The sequence below is a fragment of the Diceros bicornis genome, chromosome 13 (genome assembly GCF_020826845.1).
Source record: "Diceros bicornis minor isolate mBicDic1 chromosome 13, mDicBic1.mat.cur, whole genome shotgun sequence".
Lineage (NCBI taxonomy): Eukaryota > Metazoa > Chordata > Mammalia > Perissodactyla > Rhinocerotidae > Diceros > Diceros bicornis.
The window spans coordinates 5,383,140-5,407,101 of record NC_080752.1 but is presented as its reverse complement, the minus strand read 5'-3'; the positions used below and the strand labels follow the sequence as shown (position 1 = coordinate 5,407,101).

Sequence of the window (23,962 nt, the reverse complement as noted above, 5' to 3'; positions counted from 1 at the left end):
TTTCCACTCTTCTGCTTTACAAGTGTAGTCCCTTCATCCTCTTTGCTCAGTATAGTGTTGTTAGTTACAACCACTACTGATATTAATGCACACATGTTAACAGTACTGCAGCTGAATCGTGAACAAGCCTGTGTTTGATGAGGAAATTCACCCTTTTCCAAAAGGGCCATAAGTACTTAACTCTTTCCAAGGGAGTCTCATCAGACTATAGTTTGTGGAAAGAGTTTCTGAGGATTTCAGACAAGGTTCTTCGGACTTAGGAGATTCATGTACAAGAATATGATGAGGATGATGATGAAATGGCACTGGTGGGCAAAATTCTCACCTATGTGCGAGGTCACTAAAATACTGTATTGGATGGGGCTGGCCTGGTGGCATAGTGGTTAAGTTCACATGCTTTGCTTTGGCAGCCCGGGGTTCACAGGTTCAGATCCCAGGTACAGACCTACACACCACTCGTTAAGCCACACTATGGCAGCGTCCCACATACAAAGTAGAGGAGGACTGGCACGGATGTGAGCTCAGGGCCAATCTTCCTCACCAAAAAAGAAAGAAAAAATACTGTATTGGACAAATAAATTTGCTTTCTCTAACTTCGGTTTTCTCGGAAATCAATGGATTATTGGGAAAGATTTATATTTGAGACATGGGGCTATTTCTTCTCATGTTTCTGGATGTAAGTGTAGGCTCTTCAAGGATAGTCATAGCTTACCTTCGACCATTCACATTGACAAGATATGTTCACATATTGAGGAATATAGGGTAGCTTTCTGGTTCAAAACTGATTCGGCTTGAACTAAAGAAGCCTGATTTACGGCCTATCAAAGATACATTGTAGGTCCGGCCCCGTGGCTTAGCGGTTAAGTGCGCGCGCTCCGCTGCTGGTGGCCCAGGCTCGGATCCCGGGCGCGCACCGATGCACTGCTTCTCCCACCATGCTGGGGCCGCGACCCACATACAGCAACTAGAAGGATGTGCAGCTATGACATAAACAACTATCTACTGGGGCTTTGGGGGAAAAAAATAAATAAATTAAATTAAAAAAAAAAAGATACATTGTAGATCTGCTTTAACCATAAAAAGAGTGCATCAAACATTAACTCAAAGTAAAAGAACACACTCTCTTAAGATAATGCATTTTTCCCCTCCTATGATGCCAGTTCTCAGTAACGCCCTATTGGTAATGCCCATTATTAGTCCTCCTGAAGAGAAGTTCCTTTCCTGACACCAGGGTCATGTTGCCCTGCTAATTTGCAACTGAACACCTCTTTGAAACTTTGATGAATACGTATCCTGGGTGTGTTTAATGCATGTTCTTTGTTCTAAAAAGGTGTAAAACTACTGAAAACCAGACTTCTCCAGAACACTTTCTTCCTTTGTAGAAACTGCCTCCCAAATTATAGTCCTCACCCTGGCTCAAGTAAAACTCACCTTATCTCTCTTATCTATAGAATGGTTATTGGTTATTTTGCAGCAACAGCATGCACCCCTGCACCAACATCCTCCCTTTCAGCTCTATTTCAATATATATATAACCTAATTCAATATATACCTGAGCAATTCCCTGTTATTACTGAAACCAGCGAACAGTCATAGCCATTGATGGTTAAGCACCTAGCAACTATGGGGGATTGGAATTGTCCACCTCAAAATACGTCTCTGCCTGAAAGACACTTTTCCCCACCCCAACTAACTAAGCAAAGGAATTTGGGATGGGAGGCCAGCCTCTAGAACAGGCCATTACCATAGACATCTCCGGGTATCTGGGTGGGTCCATGCTAATAATAATATTAAGAAACTATAAATTAATAACAGAAAGATAGATGGAAAATTGCCAAATATTTGGAGACTAAACAAACACACTTCTAAATAACACATGGATCGAAGAAGTCTCAAGAGAAATTTTAAAAATATTTTGAATTACATGATTTTACATGAAAATGAAAATACAGCAAAAGCAGTGCTTAGAGAGAAACTTATAGCATTAAATGCAAATATTACAAATGAAGAAAGATCAAAAACCAATAACATCAAAAGCCTAAGCATCCACCTTAGGAAACTAGAAAAAGAAGACCAATATAAGCCTAAATAAAGCACAAAAGAAGAAACAATAAAAATTAGAGCAGAAATCAATGAAAATAGGAAAACAATAGAGAAAAACAATGAAACCAAAGCTGGTTCTTTGAAAAGATCAATAAAATTGATAAACCTCTACCCAGACTAACCAAGAAACAGAGAAGACACAAATTACTAACATCTGAAATGAAAGAGGGATCATCACTACAGACCCCATGGCCATTAAAAGGACAATAAAAAATATTATAAACAACTCTATGCCCACAAATTTGATAACTTAGATGAAATGGACTAATTCCTCAAAAGACACAATCTACTAAAACTTACACAAGGAGAAACAGACAATCTGAATAGGCCTATTGTGAAACAGACAATCTGAATAGGCCTATATCTAATTAAAGAAATTGAATCAATATTTAATAACCTTCCAAATAAAGCCCCAGGCCCAGAGGGTTTCAGTGATAAATTCTACCAAACATTTAAGGAAGAAACAATACCAATTCTCTACAATCTCTTCCAGAAAACTTGAAGAAGAGGGGACACTTCCTAACTAATTCTATGAGGCCAGCATTACCCTAATACCAAAACCAGATAAAGATATTACAAGAAAGGAAAACTGTAGACCAATATCTCCCATGACCATGTCCAAACTCCTTCATGTGGCTGGTCAGGCTCAGGATGACCAGGCCTAGCTTACCTTTCTAGCCTCATTTTTTTTGCCACTTCCCTTATCCCCAAATATTTTGTTCTAATAAAAATGAACATTTTTCACTTCACTGAAGAAGATGATGATGATTATGACAACAGTAACAATAACATCAAATATTGCAACAATAACACCTTTTTAGTAGTTGGCTTTATAAAATGTGTCAATTTGGCTAGGAATTCCTTCCACATGTGTTCTGGTTAGAGTGGTCTACAAGAGATATATCTGTGCAAGATTTGGAGGGTGGAAGTGAAGCATTTTGTTTTTTACACTTGGAAAGTCAGAGCAGGCACTTTTGTAGCTCATACCTGTTGCTGCTTATCTGTTGCTCACCTTGGCGTGAGGAAACAGGCAGGCCTGCAATTGTTCCACCTTCCTTCAGATCCTCTTTCACCTTCTGCATCTCCTGGGCCAGGTGTCTGTTTAGCTCCTCGATGAGGGGGGACCAGCTTCTCCTGCAGGACACCTACTTTATCAAGGCTGGAGGCAGTGAGAACTGACACAGGTTCCAGTCCATCCTTGTGGGTTCAGCTTGTGCTCATGGGTTCCTGCTTGTCATTGCTCTCCCTCACTTTATATCCATCTACACTTTCTGAACTGTTTGCCCTGCAGACTTCAAGCTCCAGCATAAGATGCAAAGACCACAGCCTTGCAGACTGTGTTACCTGCTCCCACAACTGCATAAAACCAAACCCCTGTAACAAATCTCTTATTAATAAATATATATTCCTCCTACTGGTTCTGCTTCTCTGACTGAACCCTGACTGATACAAGTACTTACTATGTGCCAGACACTGATACAAGCCAATTGCTAGTAACTCATTCAGTCCACACAATGATCCCATGAGGTAGGTGCTGAGAGGATAAGAAACTCGCCCAAGATGATGCAGCTACTAAATGGCTAAGAAGACGTCCAAGTTAAATGCAAATCCCAAAGCAGTATACTTAAAATGATTCAACTTTTGTTAACAAAACAAGAATAATAAAAAATATATGTGTTTGCACAGAAAAAAAATCTGAGAAATACGTAGCAAATACTTAAAGTGGCTGTGGCTAAAGGATGGAATTCTGAAGAACTTATGGTTTTTATTTTAGATAGCTCTTTAGTATTTGAAATTTTATAATGAGCAGTTATAATTACAATTGTACTTGCCAGAATTTATCTCAAGGAAATAATAAAGGATATGCATAAAAACTTGGGTGCAAGGATATATATTATGTCATTGTTTGCTATAGCAAGAAACTGGGAAAAATGTAAATGTCCAACAATAAAGGATTGATTAAATAAATTATGGTATATTATTAAAATAACCTTCTAGAAGAAAATTTAATGGCAGGTACACAGTTCATAAATTTTAAGTGAAAAATATAGGTTACAACCTACACATATCTAAATTGGGGTTGCTTTCCTCTGGTTACAAAACAATACATACTCAATAGTCCCCTTTTTGTGGAAAAGAATTTCCCTACATATTTCATTTTCCCATACTTAGTTTAAATATTACTTCCACATATTTTCCTCAGTCAATTTTCACAAAAGATGTATAGAACTGGCATTACTATTGCCACTTTAGTGATAAGAAATCAAGTTTCAGGAAAGTTAAATAGCCTTTTTCCTTGTTCAATTCTTTGATTATATCTTTTGTTTCTTTAAAAACTTCATACAGTTGTTTTACAATCTGTTCTTCGTAATTCCAATTGCTGAGGTTCTTGGGGGTTATAAATCCATTGTTTGTTGTTTCTGCTGACTTTCATTCATGGTAGCCAGTTTCCTAGTGTTATTTATGATTCTAAGCTTATATTTGACTAAACTTAATGTACAGGAATCCTTAACATCTAAATTGGGGTTGCTTTCCTCCAGAGATCATTTGGATTTTCTTAGTTAGGAAGCCAGGGGCTGCCTGTTGAGGAACACCTTAGCCCCTCAGGGTCCCCAGCTTCACACCGGAGCTTCCAGTTCAGCTCCCCTAGCCTGTGGCAAATGTTCCCAGCTGCTTCTCCTGAACTTGGGGCTGAGACTGTTATTTCCCCTTGATTTAGAAGTTTCTTTACCATTCATTGTTTTTGTTTTATCTCATTGTATGTTTGCCTTTAGGGCTTTCTCTTGCTTTGTGAACAATGCTTTAAAACGTATGCTTATTGTAGTTTATTCAGAGTCTAGTTGTATTATAAGAGGAGGATAGTCTGCCATCCTGCTAGAAGTGGCAGGGAGACAAGTGTTTTTCTACTGTACTTCACTGGGTGACTTCATCATTCATTCACACATTCATTCATTCACTAAATATTTACTGAGTGCCAGTGCTATGCTAGAGCTTTTCACTAGAGCTGAAAGAGAGGTTCTGAGCTTCATAGGATATGTGAATTGTCTGAATATATTTTTAGTAGCTAAAATCATATTTTTCTTAAAATAGATGTGAATCACTCTGAGTGTCACAGAATAAGAAGCATCAGTTATTGACGTTTAGGGCATCCAAGAAGATCATTTAAGTAAGAATCCTAACAATATCATAATATTTTTTTTTCTTTGGTGAGGAAGATTGGCTCTGAGCTAACATCTGTTGCCAATCTTCCTCTTTTTGTTTGAGGAAAATTGTACCTGAGCTAACAGCTGTGCCCATCTTCCTCTATTTTGTATGTGGGATGCTGCCACAGCATGGCTTGATGAGCAGTGCATAGGTCTGTACCCAGTATCCAAACCAGCAAACCCTGGGTGCCACAGCAGAGCACGCGAACTTAACTGCTATGCCACCAGGCTGGGCCCTAATCGTAATTTTAGGAAAAAAACATGACAGCTCCTATCTGGTAGCAGCTTGTTGATGATTAAGATGGCATAAAGTACTTGAAACTTCTTTGAAGAAAATCAGCTGATAAATACAAAACACCAACTTCGTTCTAGTCTGCATTTTGTGCCAATCATGTTAGAGCTGGAAAAGCAAATCCCAGAGCATCGTATTCCATAGGCAATCCAGTCATTCAACACAATTTACTGGTGCGTCCAGTGTGTTTAAGGACAACAAGAAATAATTCCTTTCCTTAAGGACCCCACACTCTAGTGTGGAAAGCAAATAAGAAAATAAACCATTAGCATACAGCGTGATAAGTGCTGTACATAAGCGGTTGTGTGACTGCGTTTACTTCAGTGGGGGCACAGGGACACACTGCTAAACTCGGTCACGGGGACTGACATTTTTGCTCCTCTTACCTCTTCTGCTGTTCCTCCTGATACTGGTGCTTTATTTTAGCTTCATTTTCTATGGCTTCTTTTATCCTTTCCTCTAGTTGCTTCTTCCCCAGAATACAAGTGTCTGTGAGACAGACTTTATGAGCATGTTTTAATTTCTGCTGCAGATCCAAGATCTTGAATGAAAAAAGTTTACAAATAAAACTTTAAGAAGCGTGTGACCTATTTTCCAATTAGGGAAATACAGTACACATAGCAAACAGTAGTGCTAACACACAAATCTCATCGAAAGTAGAGAGTGTGGCTAGATTTATTTTTATTTTTTCCTCGCTCTTTTTTTTAATTTCATTGACATCACATTGGCTTATAGCATTATGTAAATTTCAGGTGTACATCATTATATTTTGGCTTCTGTTTGCCACCAAAAGTCTAGTTTCCATCTGTCACCTACATATGTACCCCTTATTTTAAAATAAATTACTTAAGTTTTGCCACATGTAATACATTTGCATAGTGTAGTGTGTGTGTGTGTATGTGTGTGTGTGTGTGTAAACTAAGCTACATAGTGAAAAGTCTCCTTCCCATCCCTGTCCACCACCAAATAGGTAATCACTGGTGTTAGTGTCTTGTGTAGCCTTCCAGAAATTTATTTATGCATATAAACAAATATTGTATAGTTTTCCCCCATACACACATTTTTTTACTCAAATAATGACACATTATATAGACCTATGCACCTTGCTTTCTTTTATAACAATACACTCTGTGATTTTTTCATATACATATATATAGCATTGTCTTCTCTTTTACAGCTGCATACCATTCCACTGTAAGGATATACCACAACTTAACTAGCCCCCTACTGATGGACATTTAGGTTGATTCCAATCTTTTGCTATAACAAACAATACACTTACAAACAATGTCTCTAGAAAAACTTATGAGATGTGGATTTGCTAGGGCAAAGGTTATTATTATTTGTTTGTTTAGCAGATAATGTCAAACTGTCTCCATAGGTATTAGACCAATTCACACTTCCAACAGCAATGTGTGCGAGTGTCTAGTTTCTCCAGTGTGGCTAGATTCATGAATAGTATCTCAAAGCAAAGTAGAAGCCTCTTATAAATCAAGGACTATTAGCATATTGCCTAGCACCAGTCATATATTCTTTAATGCCCTCACAGAACTAAAAATAGGATTTATGAATTGGAAAAGAGATATATAATTTTATTTTAGAATTTATGTTAGATTAAAAGTGTCATTAAGGGGCAAGCCTGATGGTGTAGTGGTTAAGTTCACGCACCCCACTTTGGCGGCCCAGGGTTCGCAGGTTCAGATCTTGGGCGCGGACCTATGTACCACTTATCAAGCCATGCTGTGCCAGGTGTCCCACATACAAAGTAGAGGAAGATGGGCACGGATGTTAGCCCAGGGCCAGTCTTCCTCAGCAAAAAAAAGAGGAGGATTGGCAACAGATGTTAGTTCAGGGCTAATCTTCCTCACCAAAAAAAAAAAAAAAAAGTGTCATTAAAAATTTTCACCCAAAATTGTGACTGGTATATAGTAGGTGCTCAGTAAATATTTGCTGAATGAATAGTTTTCAGCAGAACAGCTGTTCTCCCTCTATTGTACTCCTGTTGCAACAATGAATCCTTTACAATGGTTTGGCACCACATTCTCCAAAAACATTCAGTGAATGCCAGTGGATGGCAGTCCTTTTCTAAGAGAAGGCTTTCTGCATCAGCCCTAGGTCCCTGCAAAGCCCACATCATAGGGGTGGTGGAGATGCAGAATGATTCAAGGGCAATGGCAGTGGGCAGCCAGGTCATCTGAGGCCAGGTCAAGTTCCTTTGAGCTGCCCCATTCAGTTCTGCCTAGGGAAAATGCTTTGCATAAAAATATTCAGGGGCCAGCCCGGTGGCGCAAGTGGTTGTGTGTGTGCGCTCCACTGCGGTGGCCCGGGGTTCGCCAGTTCGGATCCTGGGCGCATACTGACGCACTGCTTGGCAAGCCATGCTGTGGCGGCGTCCCATATAAAGTGGAGGAAGAGGGGCACAGATGTTAGCCTGGGGCAAGTCTTCCTCAGCAAAAAAAAGAGGAGGAATGGCAGATGCTAGCACAGGGCTGATCTCCTCACAAAAAAAATAAAAAATAAAAAAAATAAAGATATTGTCTTTTTTTTTCCCCCTTTTTCTCCCCAAAGCCCCAGTAGATAGTTGTATGTCATAGTTGCACATCCTTCTAGCTGCTGTATGTGGGACGCCGCCTCAGTATGGCTGGACAAGTGGTGTGTTGGTGCACGCCCGGGATCCGAACCCGGGCCACAGAGTACACGCACTTAACCACTAAGCCATGGGGCCAGCCCAAGATATTCAGTCTTAATTCCACAGATGAAAGTCTCATGCCGTTGGCTTCTCTGTCGAGGACATATGCCAAACTTTTGAACCTACCACCCAATTTAAGACAGAGAACATTTCCAATACTTTTGAAGTCCACTCTACGACCCTTTTTGATTATCCTTCTCTCCTCAGCTCAGAAAACCAATATCTTGAATTTTGTGTTAATCACTTTCTTGCTTTTTCTTTTAATAATATATATCTCTATATGACATAGTTTTTATTTTGTACTATTTTGACCGTTATAGCAATGGAATCACACTGTGGTTTTGGTGACTTGATTTTTATTCAATATTGTATCGAACTACAGCAGGTACCTGCAGGTCGTTCATTTTCACTGTTGTATGCTACTGTGTAAATATACAATTTATTTGATCTCATGTCAGTGGATATTTGGGTTTCCAATTTTCTGCTATTTGGAACAATGTTACTATGAAAATGATTGTATTCCTGTCTCCTGATACATATGTGCAGTATAATAGTTTCTCTAGTGTTTACGCTTAGTAGTAGAAGTGTTGGGTTGTATGGTATATATATCTGTAACTTAACTAGATACTAATGCCAAATTGCTTTCCAAAGCGTTTATGCTAATTTACTCTTCCAACTGCAATCAGAATATAAGAGTTCCTGTTGCACAAAATCCAGTACTAATATTTAGTATTGTCTAAATTTAAAAATTTTACCAATCTTTATCAATTTTACCAATTCCTTTTTTAATGGAATAATAACATACATATGGTAAAGTGGACACATCTCACTCATACTCAGTGAAGTTTTACTTATATAACTATCTCCCAGACGAAGATACAGAATCCTTCCAGGACCACAGAAGATTCCCTCACGTCCCTCTCATTAACTGAGAGGTCAGTTAATGCCCCTCGTGCAGACAACCACTGTCCTGTCACCATGGCGTAGTTTTGTCTGTTCTTGAACCTCATATCCATGAAATTACACTAAGAACTCTTTTGTGCTGGCTTCTGTAATTCAACATTAGCTTTTGAGTTTAATTCAGATTGCTGTCATCAACTTTTTGATGTCTGTTTTATATTTATATGGTTTGATGAAATGACATTTTTTATGTAAGATCTGACTCTCAGACAAACCCACAGATCAAAATGTGCAGCTGTTACATACTACTGCCACCTAGTGCCACGGAATCTAAAATGCAGGGGCAATATTTCAAAATGATCCATTTCACTACACAAATCCCTCCAAAAATTATAAAATAAAAATCATATAAATAGCCAATCCAAATAAGAGAATAAGTCTCTTAAAATATGAAAGTATAGAACAACAGTCATATGGTCTCAGTCAGTTCTTTAAGCTCATGTTATAGCTTTAATGAAACTTACCTTTCTAAGTTCACACAGTTTAAATAAACATACAAGATTTACTGGAACTATAGGAGCAAGTGAAGTCAAAAGAGAGGAAAGCATGGGAGAGTAAAGAAAAATCCTAGAATTCTATCAAGTTTGCACCACATCTACTTCTTAAAATCCTTGGAGAAACAGGATTTCAGTAGCGGTATCCACTGCATGCTATTTATTAAGCGTGAGGATAATTACCTTTTCCTCTGCATCAGCAACTTTAGATTTCTCCTGAGCCAGCTTTTCCTGTAGGCTGTTCTGTGATTTAATGCACTGAGCCTGGTTAAGTACTTCCAGCTCCAGTTCTCTGATTTTCTGCTGACAGTGCTTCCACTCTGCTGTGAGTGATGAGCACATCTTTGCACTGTCTAATAACTTCTGCTGGGCCTGCTTTAGTTCAATTTTGATCTAGAGGTGGGGAATAAATAAGAGTGATGAAAATCAGCATGGAATGAATGTGAATGTGAGGCAGAAGAAGCAGCTTTCAGAGGAGTGCAGTCCCCCAAGAGCTGACACACACCAACGGCACATGCTTGGTTACCTCTCTGGAGTTGCCATGTGTTAGTAAGGTTTGCCAAAGTCTATCCAACCAGATGGCAGCTGGACAAAGGAATTTTCTTAAGAGTGTCTATATATGCATGGTCTAAACATTTTCCATCCATTTTTCCATCTACTCCAAGCTGGCTTTCATTCCCACTACTCCATGAAACCGTTGTTGCCGAGGGCACTACTGACCTCCCCATTGCCAAAATAAATCCAGTGGACAATTACCTCTCAGTAATGTTCCCTCCCTCTATCTCAGAAAGTTCTCCTCTCTTGGAGTCTGTGATACCAAACTCTCCTGGTTTTCACTTACTTCTCTGCTGTTCCTTCTTGGTCTCTTTTGTAGACTGTTCTAATGCTACCCAACTTCTAAATATTACTGGACTACCGTAGGCCTTGAGAGTGGATCATTTTCTAGGTTCATTCTCATGACTTAAAATACCACCGTTAAGCCAATAACTGCCAAAATGAAACTCCTTGATTCTTCCCATATCTCCAAAATCATTTTTCTCTCAGTCTTTCTGATTTCAGTAAATGATGCCACCAGGCTAATAACCTGAGAGTCATCCTTGAGTCTTCCTTTTCCATCATGAGCCAATTCAGCATATGCTGTCACTCTGCCTCCACAGCATATCTTGCATCAATCCATTTGTGTTGTTTGTGTCACCACCCTAGTCTAGATCATCATCATCTCTAGCCTGGGACGTAGCAATAGCCTCAACACTGGTCCTGACACTTCTTCAGGTCTTAGCTTAAACGTAACTTTGTAGGAGAAAACTTTCATGATCATTTAATCCAAACAGGATTACTTACTGTGCCACATTTATTTCCTTCATGGAACTTATCACGATTTATAATTAAACATGTATTTATCTACTTGTTTATCATCCTTTTTTCCTACTGTAAATTCCAAGAGACCAGGGACCATGTGTTCTCTTCACTTCTTGGTATCCAAGGCCCACCAAAGTGCCTAAGAGTAGATGATTAATCAGTATTTACAGAACAAATAAATGAATGATAGTCTAAGGAATATTAGAACCTGGTGAATATATATACTAGGCAGGGCTCACAGACAAAAATGCTGAAAGAGAATTTATTTTTCCTCCTATAAAACGATTTCCTGGACTCAAAGCTTTTTAATTGAATTAATAGAGATTATAACTATAATTTCTTCCACTTGTGACTTCTGTGTATTAACCAATCAGATTTATGAAGTGAACCTAAAAGTTAATAACATTCAACCTCTCTGAGCATCAGTTTCTTCATCTGTAATACGGGCATAATAACTACGTACCTCATAGGACAGTTCCGAGGCTACATTAAATAAAACAAAGCAATGAAGGGCTGGCCCCGTGGCTTAGCGGTTAAGTGCACGCGCTCTGCTGCTGGCGGCCCGGGTTCAGATCCCGGGCGTGCACCGACGCACCGCTTCTCCGGCCATGCTGAGGCCGCGTCCCACATACAGCAACTAGAAGGATGTGCAGCTGTGACATACAACTATCTACTGGGGCTTCAGGGCAAAAAAAAAAAAGGAGGAGGACTGGCAATAGATGTTAGCTCAGAGCCGGTCTTCCTCAGCAAAAAGAGGAGGATTGGCACGGATGTTGGCTCAGGGCTGATCTTCCTCACAAAAAAAAAAAAAAAGGCAATGAAAGCATCAAGAATAGATCCAGACTTGGGGCTGGCCAGGTGGTGTAGCAGTTAAGTGCACGTGCTCCGCTTCAGTGGCCCGAGGGTTCGCAGGTTTGGATGCCGGGCGCACACTGACACACCGCTTGTCAAGCCATGCTGTGGCAGGCGTCCAACATATAAAGTAGAGGAAGATGGGCACTAATGTTAGCCCAGGGCCAATCTTCCTCAGCAAAAAGAGGAGGATTAGCATTGGATGCTAGCTCAGGGCTGATCTTCCTTACAAACACAAAAAAAGAATAGAGCCAGACACATAGGTACCACCTAATACAGGTTAACTGTTGTTCTTCAAGAACCACTTATAGAAAATCTATTGTATTTGAAGGATAGAACCGAGGCAGATGCTAATATAACTATTTTACATTGGTTAGGTTTTCATATCTATGAAGTAGCTGCGACTGGTATTTTATTCCATTTTAGAAATGAAAAAGTTGAGCCTCAAATATAGTTGGCAAATGATAGAGCCAAGGTCTGAATACAGATTTTCTGATTCTAATCCAGTACTCTACACTATACTGTCTCTAAATTATGAAATACCTGCATTTGTTATTTATCTAAAAAGAATACAGTAGAGTGGATCAACAAGGCTAAAAGTTGGTTCTTTAAAAAGGCTAATAAAATGGGTAAACTTCTATGAGACTGAACAAGAGAAAAGCAACAAAGCATAAGTAACTAGTTATCATGAAAATAAAAAGGAACATCGTTATACAAAAAAATTGATAAGTTTATGTAAAAATTTTAAAAATTTAAATGCAAAGGAAAAATTTCTAGAAAAAATAAAATATACCAAAGTTGATAAAAGAAGAAATAAAAAATGTGACTTCTCATAACTATTAAGAAACTGAATCAGTAATTGGAAATCTTCCCAAAAGAAAACTCTAGAATCAGAAGAATTCAGAGTTCTTATAAGTATTTAAGAAATAATTGTAATTTTACACAAACTTTCCCAGAGAACAGAAAAAGGGAGTAAATTACCCATCTTATGTTAAGAGGCTGGGATAACCGTGATACCAAAATCTGACCTGGAAATTGGGAGAAAGAAAATGACAGGCCAGTCTCACTCATGAACTCAGATGCAAAAATTCCAAAGAAATATAAGCAAGCCAAAATCAGCAACGTAGAAAAGGGATCATAATTTATGATGACATTGCGTTTATCCCAGGAATGCAAAGTTGGATTAACATTAGAAGAGCAGCCAATGCAATTTACCATATTAAGAGATTTAAGCTTTAAAAATTTTATCTTTTCAAAATATGCAGAAAAAGAATTTGATGAAATTCAACATGTACTTATCATAAAACATTGAACAAACTAAACTAACACTATAAAAGAATTTCCTTAATGTGATCAAGAATGTATATTTAAAACCTCTACAAAAACATACTAAATGGTGAAATTTGAGAGTTTTTCCTTTGAGATTGGGAATGAGAAAAGGACACCCACTATCACCAGTTCTATCCAGCATTGTACTAGCCACTGCATAGAACAAGAAAAAAAGAATGAAAGTTGTAACATTTGTTATTTTTTTTAGTTTGTTAAAAAAATTATTAGTAAATGTATTCTTAAACACTTCACTACATGCATTACAGAATAGGTATCACTTCCATTCACTGAAATAACACTGTGCTGAATGCATCTTTCTTTCAATCAAGGTAACACTGGTTTATAACATTAAGTTTCAGGTGTACAACATTATAATTCGACTTCTCTATATACTACGGTGTGCTCACTACAAAAACCTAGTTTCCATCTATCACCATACAATTGACTCCGAAAGGTCTAACATTTAGAAGTGAAGAAAGAAAATTATATTTATTCTCAGATATGATTTCTATTGTTTATTGATGTCATAATAGTTTATAACATTGTGAAGTTTTAGTTGTACATTATTGTTTGTCAGTCACCATATAAATGTGTCCCTTCACCCCTTGTGCCCACCGCCCAACCCCCTTCCCCCTGGTAACCACCAAACTGTTCTGTGTGTTACTTTATCGTCCACGTATGAGTGAAATCATGCTCAGATATGATTTCTTGCATAGAAAATCCAAAATAATATAAACATAAATTATAAGAATTAATTTAAAAGTACAGCAAGGTTTTTATTAATTAAACCTTTATTAATTAAACCCTTTTACTAGAAAATTATTAGAAATTATCAATAAATTAGATAATAAATGAATAAATTAAAAAATAAATTAGAAATTATTAATAAAACCTTTTATTAATTAAACCCTTTTTATTAGAAAATATTAATTGCATTTTTATATATTAGCAATAGTTAGAAAATGAAAAATTTTACAAGTTACCATTTATAATAGTATGGAAAATATCAGCCCCTAGGAATAAGTCTAACAAAAGATATGTAAGACCTCCACAAAGAAAATTATGATATTGAGAGAAATTAAAGAAGACCTAAATGTACTACACACACATATTTCATAAATTAGAGAAATCAATATTGTAAAGATCTAAATTCTGCCCAAATTTATCCATAGATTCAGTGTAATTCCAACTAAAATCTCAAAATGTTGTGAGTGTATGTGTGTTGTGTGTGAGTGTATGTAGGTATGTGCGTGTTACTTGACAAGTGATGATAAAATTTATATAGAACTTCAAATGGCCAAGAATAGTTAAGACATCCTAGATCAAGAAGAATAAGGTGAAGGATTTTCTCTGTCAAATATTAAGATTTATATAAAGCTAAAGTAATTAAGATAGCATGTTATTGGCACAAGAATAGACAAATAGAATAATGGAATAGAATAGAGAGCTCAGAAACATAACACACATATACCAATATTTTTTGACTCAAGTGACAATAGAGTAATGTAGGAGAATATCTTCATGACTTTGAGGTAGACAAAGATTTCTTAAATCAGATCCCCAAATCACCAATTATAAAGGTAAACACTGATTAGATTAAACTTACAAACTTTGATTCATCAAAAGATATCATATTTAGAGAGTAAAAATACAAGCCAGAGTAGAAGATATTTGTAACACATACTTGATCAAGGGTTCATCTATAAAGAACCCCTATAAATTTAGAGAAAAATTAAAAAGACAGAAGGCCAAAAGAAAACTGAACAAAATCTTGAACAGGCATTTCACAAAATAGGAACTCAAATGCCAAATAAACATATACGAAGCTGCTCAACCTCATTTATAAACGGAAATACATATTAAAACTGCAAGGAGCTACCAGTAAACCCTTATAATAGATTAGCAAAAATTTTAAAGTCTGACAGTATCCAGAGTTGGTGAGGATGCAGAGCCACGAGAACCTTCATACCCGGCTGGTGGGAGTATAAAACTTTAGAAAAGGGTTGAAGTCACATAAACCCTATGATGCAATAATTCCACTCTCTCTTCCTAGAGAAATACACACTTATGAACATCAGGACACATGTACATGAATATTCATAGCAGCAGTTGTTAAAAAGTAGAGGCATGACTCAGATCCTTTCACACATCTCACTATTCAGAAAAGAGTCTTACATTCATTAAATGAGTGTATCTGAACAATGTTCTCTTATGCTCTCTATTTAAAGGTAAAGCTCCTTAGGGAAAAGCTGTTCAAGTGCCCAGAGTGCTGAGTTTATGATACCTCCTTTTGCATTAACTTATGAAAACCAGAAATGCTGTCTCCAAAAATGTTTACAGACATGTAAAAATCATCAAAATAGTTTATTAAACAGAATAGAAATGAATGCATGTAGAAATGAAGAAATTAAACCCTTAGAATAAAATGCCTTGATATCATTGGTGGGTCAATGTAGGTCAACAGGAAAAAATACTGTAATAACCTTGTCTCTTTAGTATTCCCCCAGAGAAATCTAGGTTAAACTTTAACAAGCTTCCTATTTTTCCAGCGAAAATCCCCTTTATTCCCTCTGCCATTCTAAACCAGTTCAACTTCTCTCTCATTTTTTTTTTTCATTTTCTCATTTTATTTTTGAGGATTGGTACAGCTTTTGAAACTCCATTAACAGGAACAAATCTATTAACTGTTGATTTCTTCTCACAAGGTACTCTAACCTATTAGATAGCCTGGAAGTTTCATTTTTCAAGAACAATGTAACCACGAAAAACTCAGTAAGATCCAGATCCAATGAACAGAAGAAGAAACAGAGACATCAAAGAAAAGAAGAAATCGAGTGTTGGACTATTTAGTGCATTGGATTCATTCAAGATTATGAAACCTAAACCTTTTATTGTAAATAGAAAGGGTACAAGTTCTTTCATAATATATTGTTCACTTACTCCATAGGCCAAGAAAGCTAAAGACCTCTGGGACCTGTGTTCATTAGTCATAGAGCCAACACTCAGCATTGCGGTAATGTTGGTGATGATGAAATGAGACAACAACACTGGAGAAAACGCTGTTATGGCCAATGATACGTGCATCTAGGGCGGCTTCTTCAGCTTTAGGTTGGGACATTCAAGTGTCAGGAAGAGGATCCAGCAAAGTGTCTCAATGTTGGTGGTAGCAGAACAGCTCTCTGCTTGAAGCTTTGTAAGCCCATAGCATTCTTCTTAATAGCCAAAAGCTGAAAACATGCAAGATGCCCATAAACCATAGAAACAATAAATAAATTATGGCATTTTCTTATGGTAGAATACTATACTGCAAAGAAAATAAATGAACAACGGCTATACACAACATCGATGAATCTTCCAAACAAAGTAGATCATAAGAAGACAGACATAAGGTGCATATAATGATTGACTATGTTTGTAAAATATTCAAAATAGGCAAAACTGAACTATATTGTGTGGGATTCATATGTAAGTGGTAAAACCATAAAGTAAAGCAAGAGAGTAATTACCAAAATTAGTGGTCACTGCTCAAGTGAGAAGGTGATGAGACTACGATGGGAAAGAGGCTCTCAGGGGACACTGGTATACAGCCAATGTGCTATTTCTTGTCCTGGGTGGTGGCTACATAAGTGATCACTTTACAACAATTTGTTAAACTATATATTTATGTTTTATGTACCTTCTCAGTGTTATATTTCACATAAAATGGTTTAATAATTTTTATTTATTTATTTTTTCCCCCAAAGCCCCAGTAGACAGCTGTATGTCATAGTTGCACATCCTTCTAGTTGCTGTATGTGGGACGCGGCCTCAGCATGGCCGGAGAAGCGGTGCGTCGGTGCGCGCCTGGGATCGAACCCAGGCCGCCAGCAGCGGAGCACGCGCACTCAACCACCAAGCCACGGGGCCGGCCCTTTTTTTTAATAATTTTTATTTATTTATTTTTTCCCCCAAAGCCCCATCACATAAAATGGTTTAAAAGCAATAAATTAATATTCTGGTTTCTTAGTCTTATGAGTATGTCTAATGGTAGCCAGAGATCAGAGGTTTGATCACCTCTGAGTGGATTTTAAAAAGTGAGCTCTGAGTTTGCAAAGCTGAAGTCCCAAAATGACCCCAAGTTGAGGAGAGGTATAATATGGAAAGACAGCTGTACACAGAAAAGAGAGAAACAGGACTGGGTTTAAGTTCTGACTCTACTTTGTTAGCTTTGCAGCCTTTCAGTTTTCTCATCTATAAAATGCTGACCCTTCAGGGTTGTGGGGAGGTTTATAAGAGATAAAGTGGACAAACTGCCAATAAAAGGTAGTTGGTTATTGTATATGACTCTGCTTAGGTGCCTGGCCTAGGGGACCAGCCAAAAGACTGATATCTCATTACTAAAATGGCCAATATTTTACCCTACCACGAAGGAGATTTAAAACAGAACAAAAAATATCTTTTCTTTTTACCAAGTTATCATTTACCCATCTCTGAAGCACTCGTTCATCAATTCAATAAATATTACAGGGTGCCAATCACATATAAGACATCATGATCCATGTTGTTCTGGTCATCGCATCTTCAGAAAGATGTAGTATTGCCTGACTATGTTCAGAGTTGGACAGTTAAAATGATCTAAGAAATATGTTTGAAGGAAAAGGTAAAAGGCTGTCTTACAAAGAAATGTGATAAAGATTTGGAATTTAATTTAAAACTACAAAGGCTTGAGGGAATATGATCAATATTCAAAAAAAATCAGGGGTGAGGATAGGGAAGAGGTTTATTGAAATAATCAGGGAATACTAGAACTCCTAAAAAGGCTTCCATTGAAGTTTGAGAGAAATGACTATTGTTTTTTCCTATCTCTCTCCTATTAGACTGTGAGCTCCTGAAAAGTAGGGACCTTTCTTAATCCATTTTTATGTCACTTTTCAAATAAAGTCCATTGATCGCGCTACACTAGGGGTGGGCAAACTTTTCCTATAAAGGGCCAGATAGTAAATATTTTAGCCTTTGTGGGCCATATGGTCTTTGTTAGAACTATTTAAATGTGCTGTTATAGTGCAAAAGCAGCCATCAATAATACATGAAAAAAACAGGTATGGCTGTGTGCCAATAAAACTTTATTTACAAAAACAGAAGGCAGGCAGGATGTGATCCATGGGCCAAAGTTTGCTGACCCCTGCACCAGGGGATAAGGATTATGTCTGTTTTGCCTACCATTAAACCCTTGGTAGCGACAAGGTTGCCTACCCAGCGATGACTGATGCTCAATAAACACTTGTTGGATGTTGAATTCCAGAACCTTAGACAGGGGCTTACAGAAGCTAGGTCCCTAACATATATTTACACAATTGAACCACAATTAAAAGGAAGTACTATTTTACTTGGTGGTTCAGTTTGAACATTTATGTGGTTCATAAAATTTAGATGAATCTGTGGATGGCAGCTCTACATAGATTATTTTAAAACAAGCACGTCTGGGGGATGTCCCCAGAACTCTTTGAGACACTCTGTTAGGAAGAACAACTTTGCCCTCCCATGAATTGTGCCTTGGTTCAGTTGATATTTGATTCAACCAATAATAATGGATACATCTATTAGGGATAAATAAGTCTAGAGATAGAACTAGGGCAGGACAACCAGGGTTTGGACTAAGTCACTGAAATTTAGTAAAACTAGAAGTTTTAGGTAATAATTTCAAAAGATTGTGTAACTTAAAACTTTTTTATATTTACAGGTTGACAGCATACATACGTCTTCAGCAGCAGAGAAACAACTGAGCTGTGTGCCTGCTTGGTAGGGAAAAGTTAAATGAGTGAATTACCAGATAGCTCACATTGTCCCCCACCTGTGGACCCTATCATGCGTTATAAAGTTGAGGAATTTTGATTTGTTCATTCCCAGGGCCAGTTGAGCAATTCAGACCCTTCAATAAAGGATGCGCCCACTAGAGTTACCTTAATGCTTTCTTCCTGAAGTAAGCTGTTATGTTGCTTTAAGTCCAAGTTCTTTCCTCGCTCATATCGAAGCTCTTTTTCAGCTGAGTTGCATAGAATCTGGAGCCGGTGCAAATTCTGGCGAAGTTGTTGTAGTTCCTCTTGCTGCTGGTGTTTCAGTTTTTCTCCAGGTGATGGATGCTAAAGCAAACATTTTAAAAGAGAAACATGGCCAATTTGAAAGAATATTGGTAAAACATGGGTTCCACCTTCCAGAACCAGAATTGTCAGAATGTGATTATTCACATGTAAATGTTTTTGGAGTTTGCTTACCTACAGCAAATTACTCTTGTACATTTATGGCTAGTTGGTACATGTTCATATAATTTAACTACTGCTATATTAGGGTGAAAACATCAAAGAAATTATGTGAACAAAAGCAGTTAAGCATAGACAATCAACTTTCTTATTTTGCACATCAATGAAGGGGAAAAGAAGCATGGACAACTGGGGACACGCTTTAAATGAGGAGTTCAGAGAGCCAATATGTGAGGAGGCAGAGTGACTCTGTGTGTGTGGCATGTGTGGCATGTGTGTCGTGTCTGTTGGCAAAAGGAGAGAGCATATTTAGCAATTAAATTCCTAGCCTTTCTCATGACTTCCTTTTTACCACCTGATGATTCTTCAGTCACTACTTAACAACAGCACTCTCTGCTGTCAGGTCTCTCCAGTGCAAGAAAACTACCTTAAGCAAAGGAGTAGTCATTTGGGTTTTCTAAAAGGTGGGCACACACAGGTGTGCTGAACAGATGACGCATGCAACCTTATCCAATTTAACAGATAAGATATACTTAGAGTTCCCTGAGTCCTGGTCCACTATGCTTCCTGTCCACGACTTTCTGAAAAGCCCAGGTCATTATTCTAGTTCTATCTTGCTTACAACAGAATTGCAACACAGAATTCCCCAAGTCCTGTTAGCCCTTCAATTCCTATCTTGGTTTAGTCAGAAAGGCAATCTAAATCCAATTTGCTTGTTTTGGAGCTGCAAGTGTCTAAGATCCCTAGAGAAAATTCTTTTATTTTTCATTTAAATTTTTTTTTTTTTTTTGCTGAGGAAGATTAGCCCTGAGCTAACATCTGTGCCAATCTTACTTTACTGTATATGTGGGTCACCGCCACAGCATGGCTGACAAGTGGTGTAGGACCACGTCTGGGATCTGAACCCACAAACTCAGGCTTCCGAAGTGGAATGTGCCAAACCTAACCACTACACCACTGGGCCAGCCTCCCTACAGAAAATTCTTTAATGGAATTATAATGTAATTATTAAGAATCCTAACTTTGGAATTAGATACATCTGGGTTTCAATCCTGACACTACCAGTTAACTAACTGGGCGATATGGGAAAAGTTACTTAGTCTTTCTACATTTCATTTTCCTCATCTTAAAATGGGGATAATAATGATAAATGCTAGACGGAGTAAAGGCTAAGTGAGATAATGCACACAAGCAGTCAGCACGATGCCTAGCACATAGCCAGCACTCAATAACATTACCCATTACTGTTGATGCTGCCTAACTTTACTTCAACTGCCTTCTTCTTCCATCTGAAAACAAGAGTTCTCCTTAAGCCTGGAGAGCCTTGATCACCACTCTATCTTCTTATTCAACCATTATACAGAAGCTTTTAACAATTAGTTAGTAATCATCAGCCTATATAGCCACTTACCATACCAAAACACAGATACACGAAAGAAGCACCCCATTTATACCAATGGGACAAAGGTACAGAAGTTTTCAGCCTGTTTTGAAGAAAAGAAAAGCCAGAACAGTAGTTCCTCCTGCCCACATTTCTGGTCAAGTCACTTTGCCAGAGTAGAAATGCAAATTATTTTCAAGGAAGGCAACTATTAAAGAAGCTAGTCAGGCACCCAACACGTAAACTACCTCCTGGTAGAAAGTGACTGCAGAGGCATAAGGGCCCATTCAGGCTACTAAGAGTGCAAAGTGAAGTACACAGGGGTCCTTTCTTGTCAGTCAACAGATTTGTTAAGCCAGTTATCCTCTCTGAGTCTCAGTTTACTCATCTGCAAATTAAAGGCATAAGACCAGATAATGCCTAACGTCTCTTCCATCCTAAGGAATTTATAATTCCTTAAGAATTAAAGTTGAAACCAGCATTAATTATCTTAATTTTATAGGCTTAACATCCAGCTTTTAATATTTCAAAATATTATCTTAATAAAATAAAAATTCAATACGAACCAAGTTCATATGCTGGTCCCAAAGACAAGATCATTCCTATTGTGGAAACAGAGGTAAAGACTACTGGCTTTAGGGGACGGCCGGTAGCGGTTAAGTGCGCACACTCCGCTATGGCGGCCCGGGGTTTGCAGGTTTGGATCCAGGGCATGCACCGATGCCGCTTGTCAAGGCATGCTGTGGTGGCGTCCCATATAAAGTAGAGGAAGATGGGCACGGATGTTAGCTCAGGGCCAGTCTTCCTCAGCAAAAAGGAAGATTGGCAACAGATGTTAGCTCAGGGCTAATCTTCCTCACATACACACAAAAAAATTAAAAAAAAAAAAAGACTGCTGGCTTTAAATAGTCTCATCTGGTGAATGTAGATGGAACAGGCTATCAAAATCTGTGAATATGTCAATCATCGAACTAAGTCCACTTGTTCTGACTCCCTATTCATCAAACATCCTTCAGATTTTGATTTGTCTTTCTTAGCTCTCTACAGGTAAATGCAACTGTTCATTTAAACATGTTCAAGTGATATTTATAATTAATTATTACAGAATAATAACTAATGGACATTCTGATTTTACCCAGTAGCCTTGAAAGTTTGGTTTAATGTGAGTTTACCCACAAGACACAGATATGTTCTAGGGGGGCTGATACATCAAGTTTTGGAGCCTGCAAGCCTCAAGACCCAACTCCGGATAAATTCACCAACATAATCTATGACAGACAACCTGGGAGAGCTTCCAGGAGCTAGCTTGCCAGCCTTCCTTAGGAAATTAGCCTGACATGAGAACTGTATGCTTTTTTTGAATTTTTCAGCAATTGGAAGCAAATGACATACCAGTTAAAAAGTCAAGCTCTAAAGCAGACAGACCCAGGTTCCACCACAATGTGTCACTCTGGGCAAATTATTTAACCTCTCTAAAGCCTCAGTTTCCTCATCTATAAATCGGCAACAATAATATTCCTGCCTCTGTGTATTGCTTAATATACACAGGGTATTTAGTATAGTGCCTAGAGCAAAGTAAATATTCAATAATGTTATGGAAAAACATGAAGCCAGGTTTTAAACGTATCAAGTTGAAATAATTAATGGTCGTTCCAGCTTGTTTCAAGAATAGTGGGAAAGTAATACCTCGAAATCACCTATCACAACCTCATCTGGAATACAGAAATTAAGCCCCCAAAGCCCATCAGTAGCCCAAATGATGTCACAAATACATATAAACAATAGAACTCTCACTCATAAAAGAGGCTCTCACAGTTTTTTTCTCTATGTATTTACCACTTATAAGCATTCTTTCAAGTTTGATATCTGGTCTCAGCCTATAGTTGCTGATTTGCACATTATGAGATGAGGAAGACACAGCACACATGGATAGCAGCTAGGTACTAGATACTAATCTGACCACAGGGGTGAAGACCAAAAAACTGCACACACACAAGAAATAAAGAGTAGAACAATCTATAGCCATCAGTAGGTCAAAGAACCCTATATACAGAAAGAGGTTCTGAAATTATCACTGCACAACACACTACAGAAAAAAGAAAATCTGTCCACAATGTATTTTCTTCCTGGCCTGCTTAAAGAAGGAAATGAAACAGTGTGTGTGACGGTGCCTTGGGAAATATAAAATTCAAAATACAAGTATGTTATTTTTTCCCCTTAGGCCCATATCTGTTTACTGCTGTACGTGCCTTAACACAGGGCCTGGCACATCATAGATATGCAATTAATATTGGTTGAATAAGTGAATAAGAGCACTTACACTTCTTTCAATAATTCAAAGTCATTATTATGAAAAAAATTACTGAACTATGCAAGAATTCAGTGAAACCCTAAGAGGCTACGTGGTATATAGGACTATTTGTCCTTGCACAAAGTGGCTGTTCTCCCAGGTTCCCATAGAATAGTTTTCACCTCCTTCCTAGGTATTGAGAAATCATTCTTCAAATAATGGGAAAGGGTAAAGAAAATTAATAAATTAATCAGAGTGTTACTTCTCATACTCTAAATTTCATTATTCTAAAAGTACACGGATCATTTTAAGCTCATAAGCAAAGATTTTACAATCCTTGTGACCTCAGTGTTCAGCCTCTGGCCAAACCTCCTACTCTGGCCCACTGCCCAATAAAGGGCCTGTCTGGGACATGGAAAATTAACCTCATTTTGAATATCTGATGTCATACTTCCTTTTGGTGTTCTGAACAAATCCAGTGACTGACTCCCTTTTCTTTCAAATGTATCTGAATTTCCTTTCAGGTATGTAGTTTCCTTGTTCACTGTGACTTGCCTAGTTTTCAAACGCTATATCTGCACCTTCAAATTTATATCTGACATCCTTTACTGTTATTCTTCCTTTTTTTCCTAAATGTATACTGGAATCACTTTTCAAATATATCAGTCTTTTGAAGTTGGTTTACTTATGAGTACAAAGGCTTCCCTCTGTGGATCTCGGAAGAATTCCTAGAAAGCTGTGTGCAGGGAAATCTTAATCTGTACAAGAGGGACC

General features: G+C 37.8%; 1 protein-coding gene across 19 annotated transcripts in view; it reads right to left on the bottom strand.

Moving 5' to 3' along the window:
• Nucleotides 1-23,962, bottom strand: part of CCDC30 (coiled-coil domain containing 30) — a 141,734-nt gene that overhangs the window by 28,659 nt on the left and 89,113 nt on the right. For 17 of the 19 annotated variants that reach the window (XM_058552098.1, XM_058552091.1, XM_058552092.1 and 14 more), the window contains 3 exons: nt 19,221-19,400; nt 9,925-10,134; nt 5,985-6,139 (listed from right to left, as the gene is read on the bottom strand). In XM_058552098.1, the coding sequence (XP_058408081.1) occupies nt 5,985-6,139; nt 9,925-10,134; nt 19,221-19,400 (545 nt within the window). Of the gene's footprint in view, nt 1-5,984; nt 6,140-9,924; nt 10,135-19,220; nt 19,401-20,928; nt 21,034-23,962 lie in introns of those variants that run through there. The other 2 variants (XM_058552111.1, XM_058552108.1) reach the window with 2 other exon arrangements.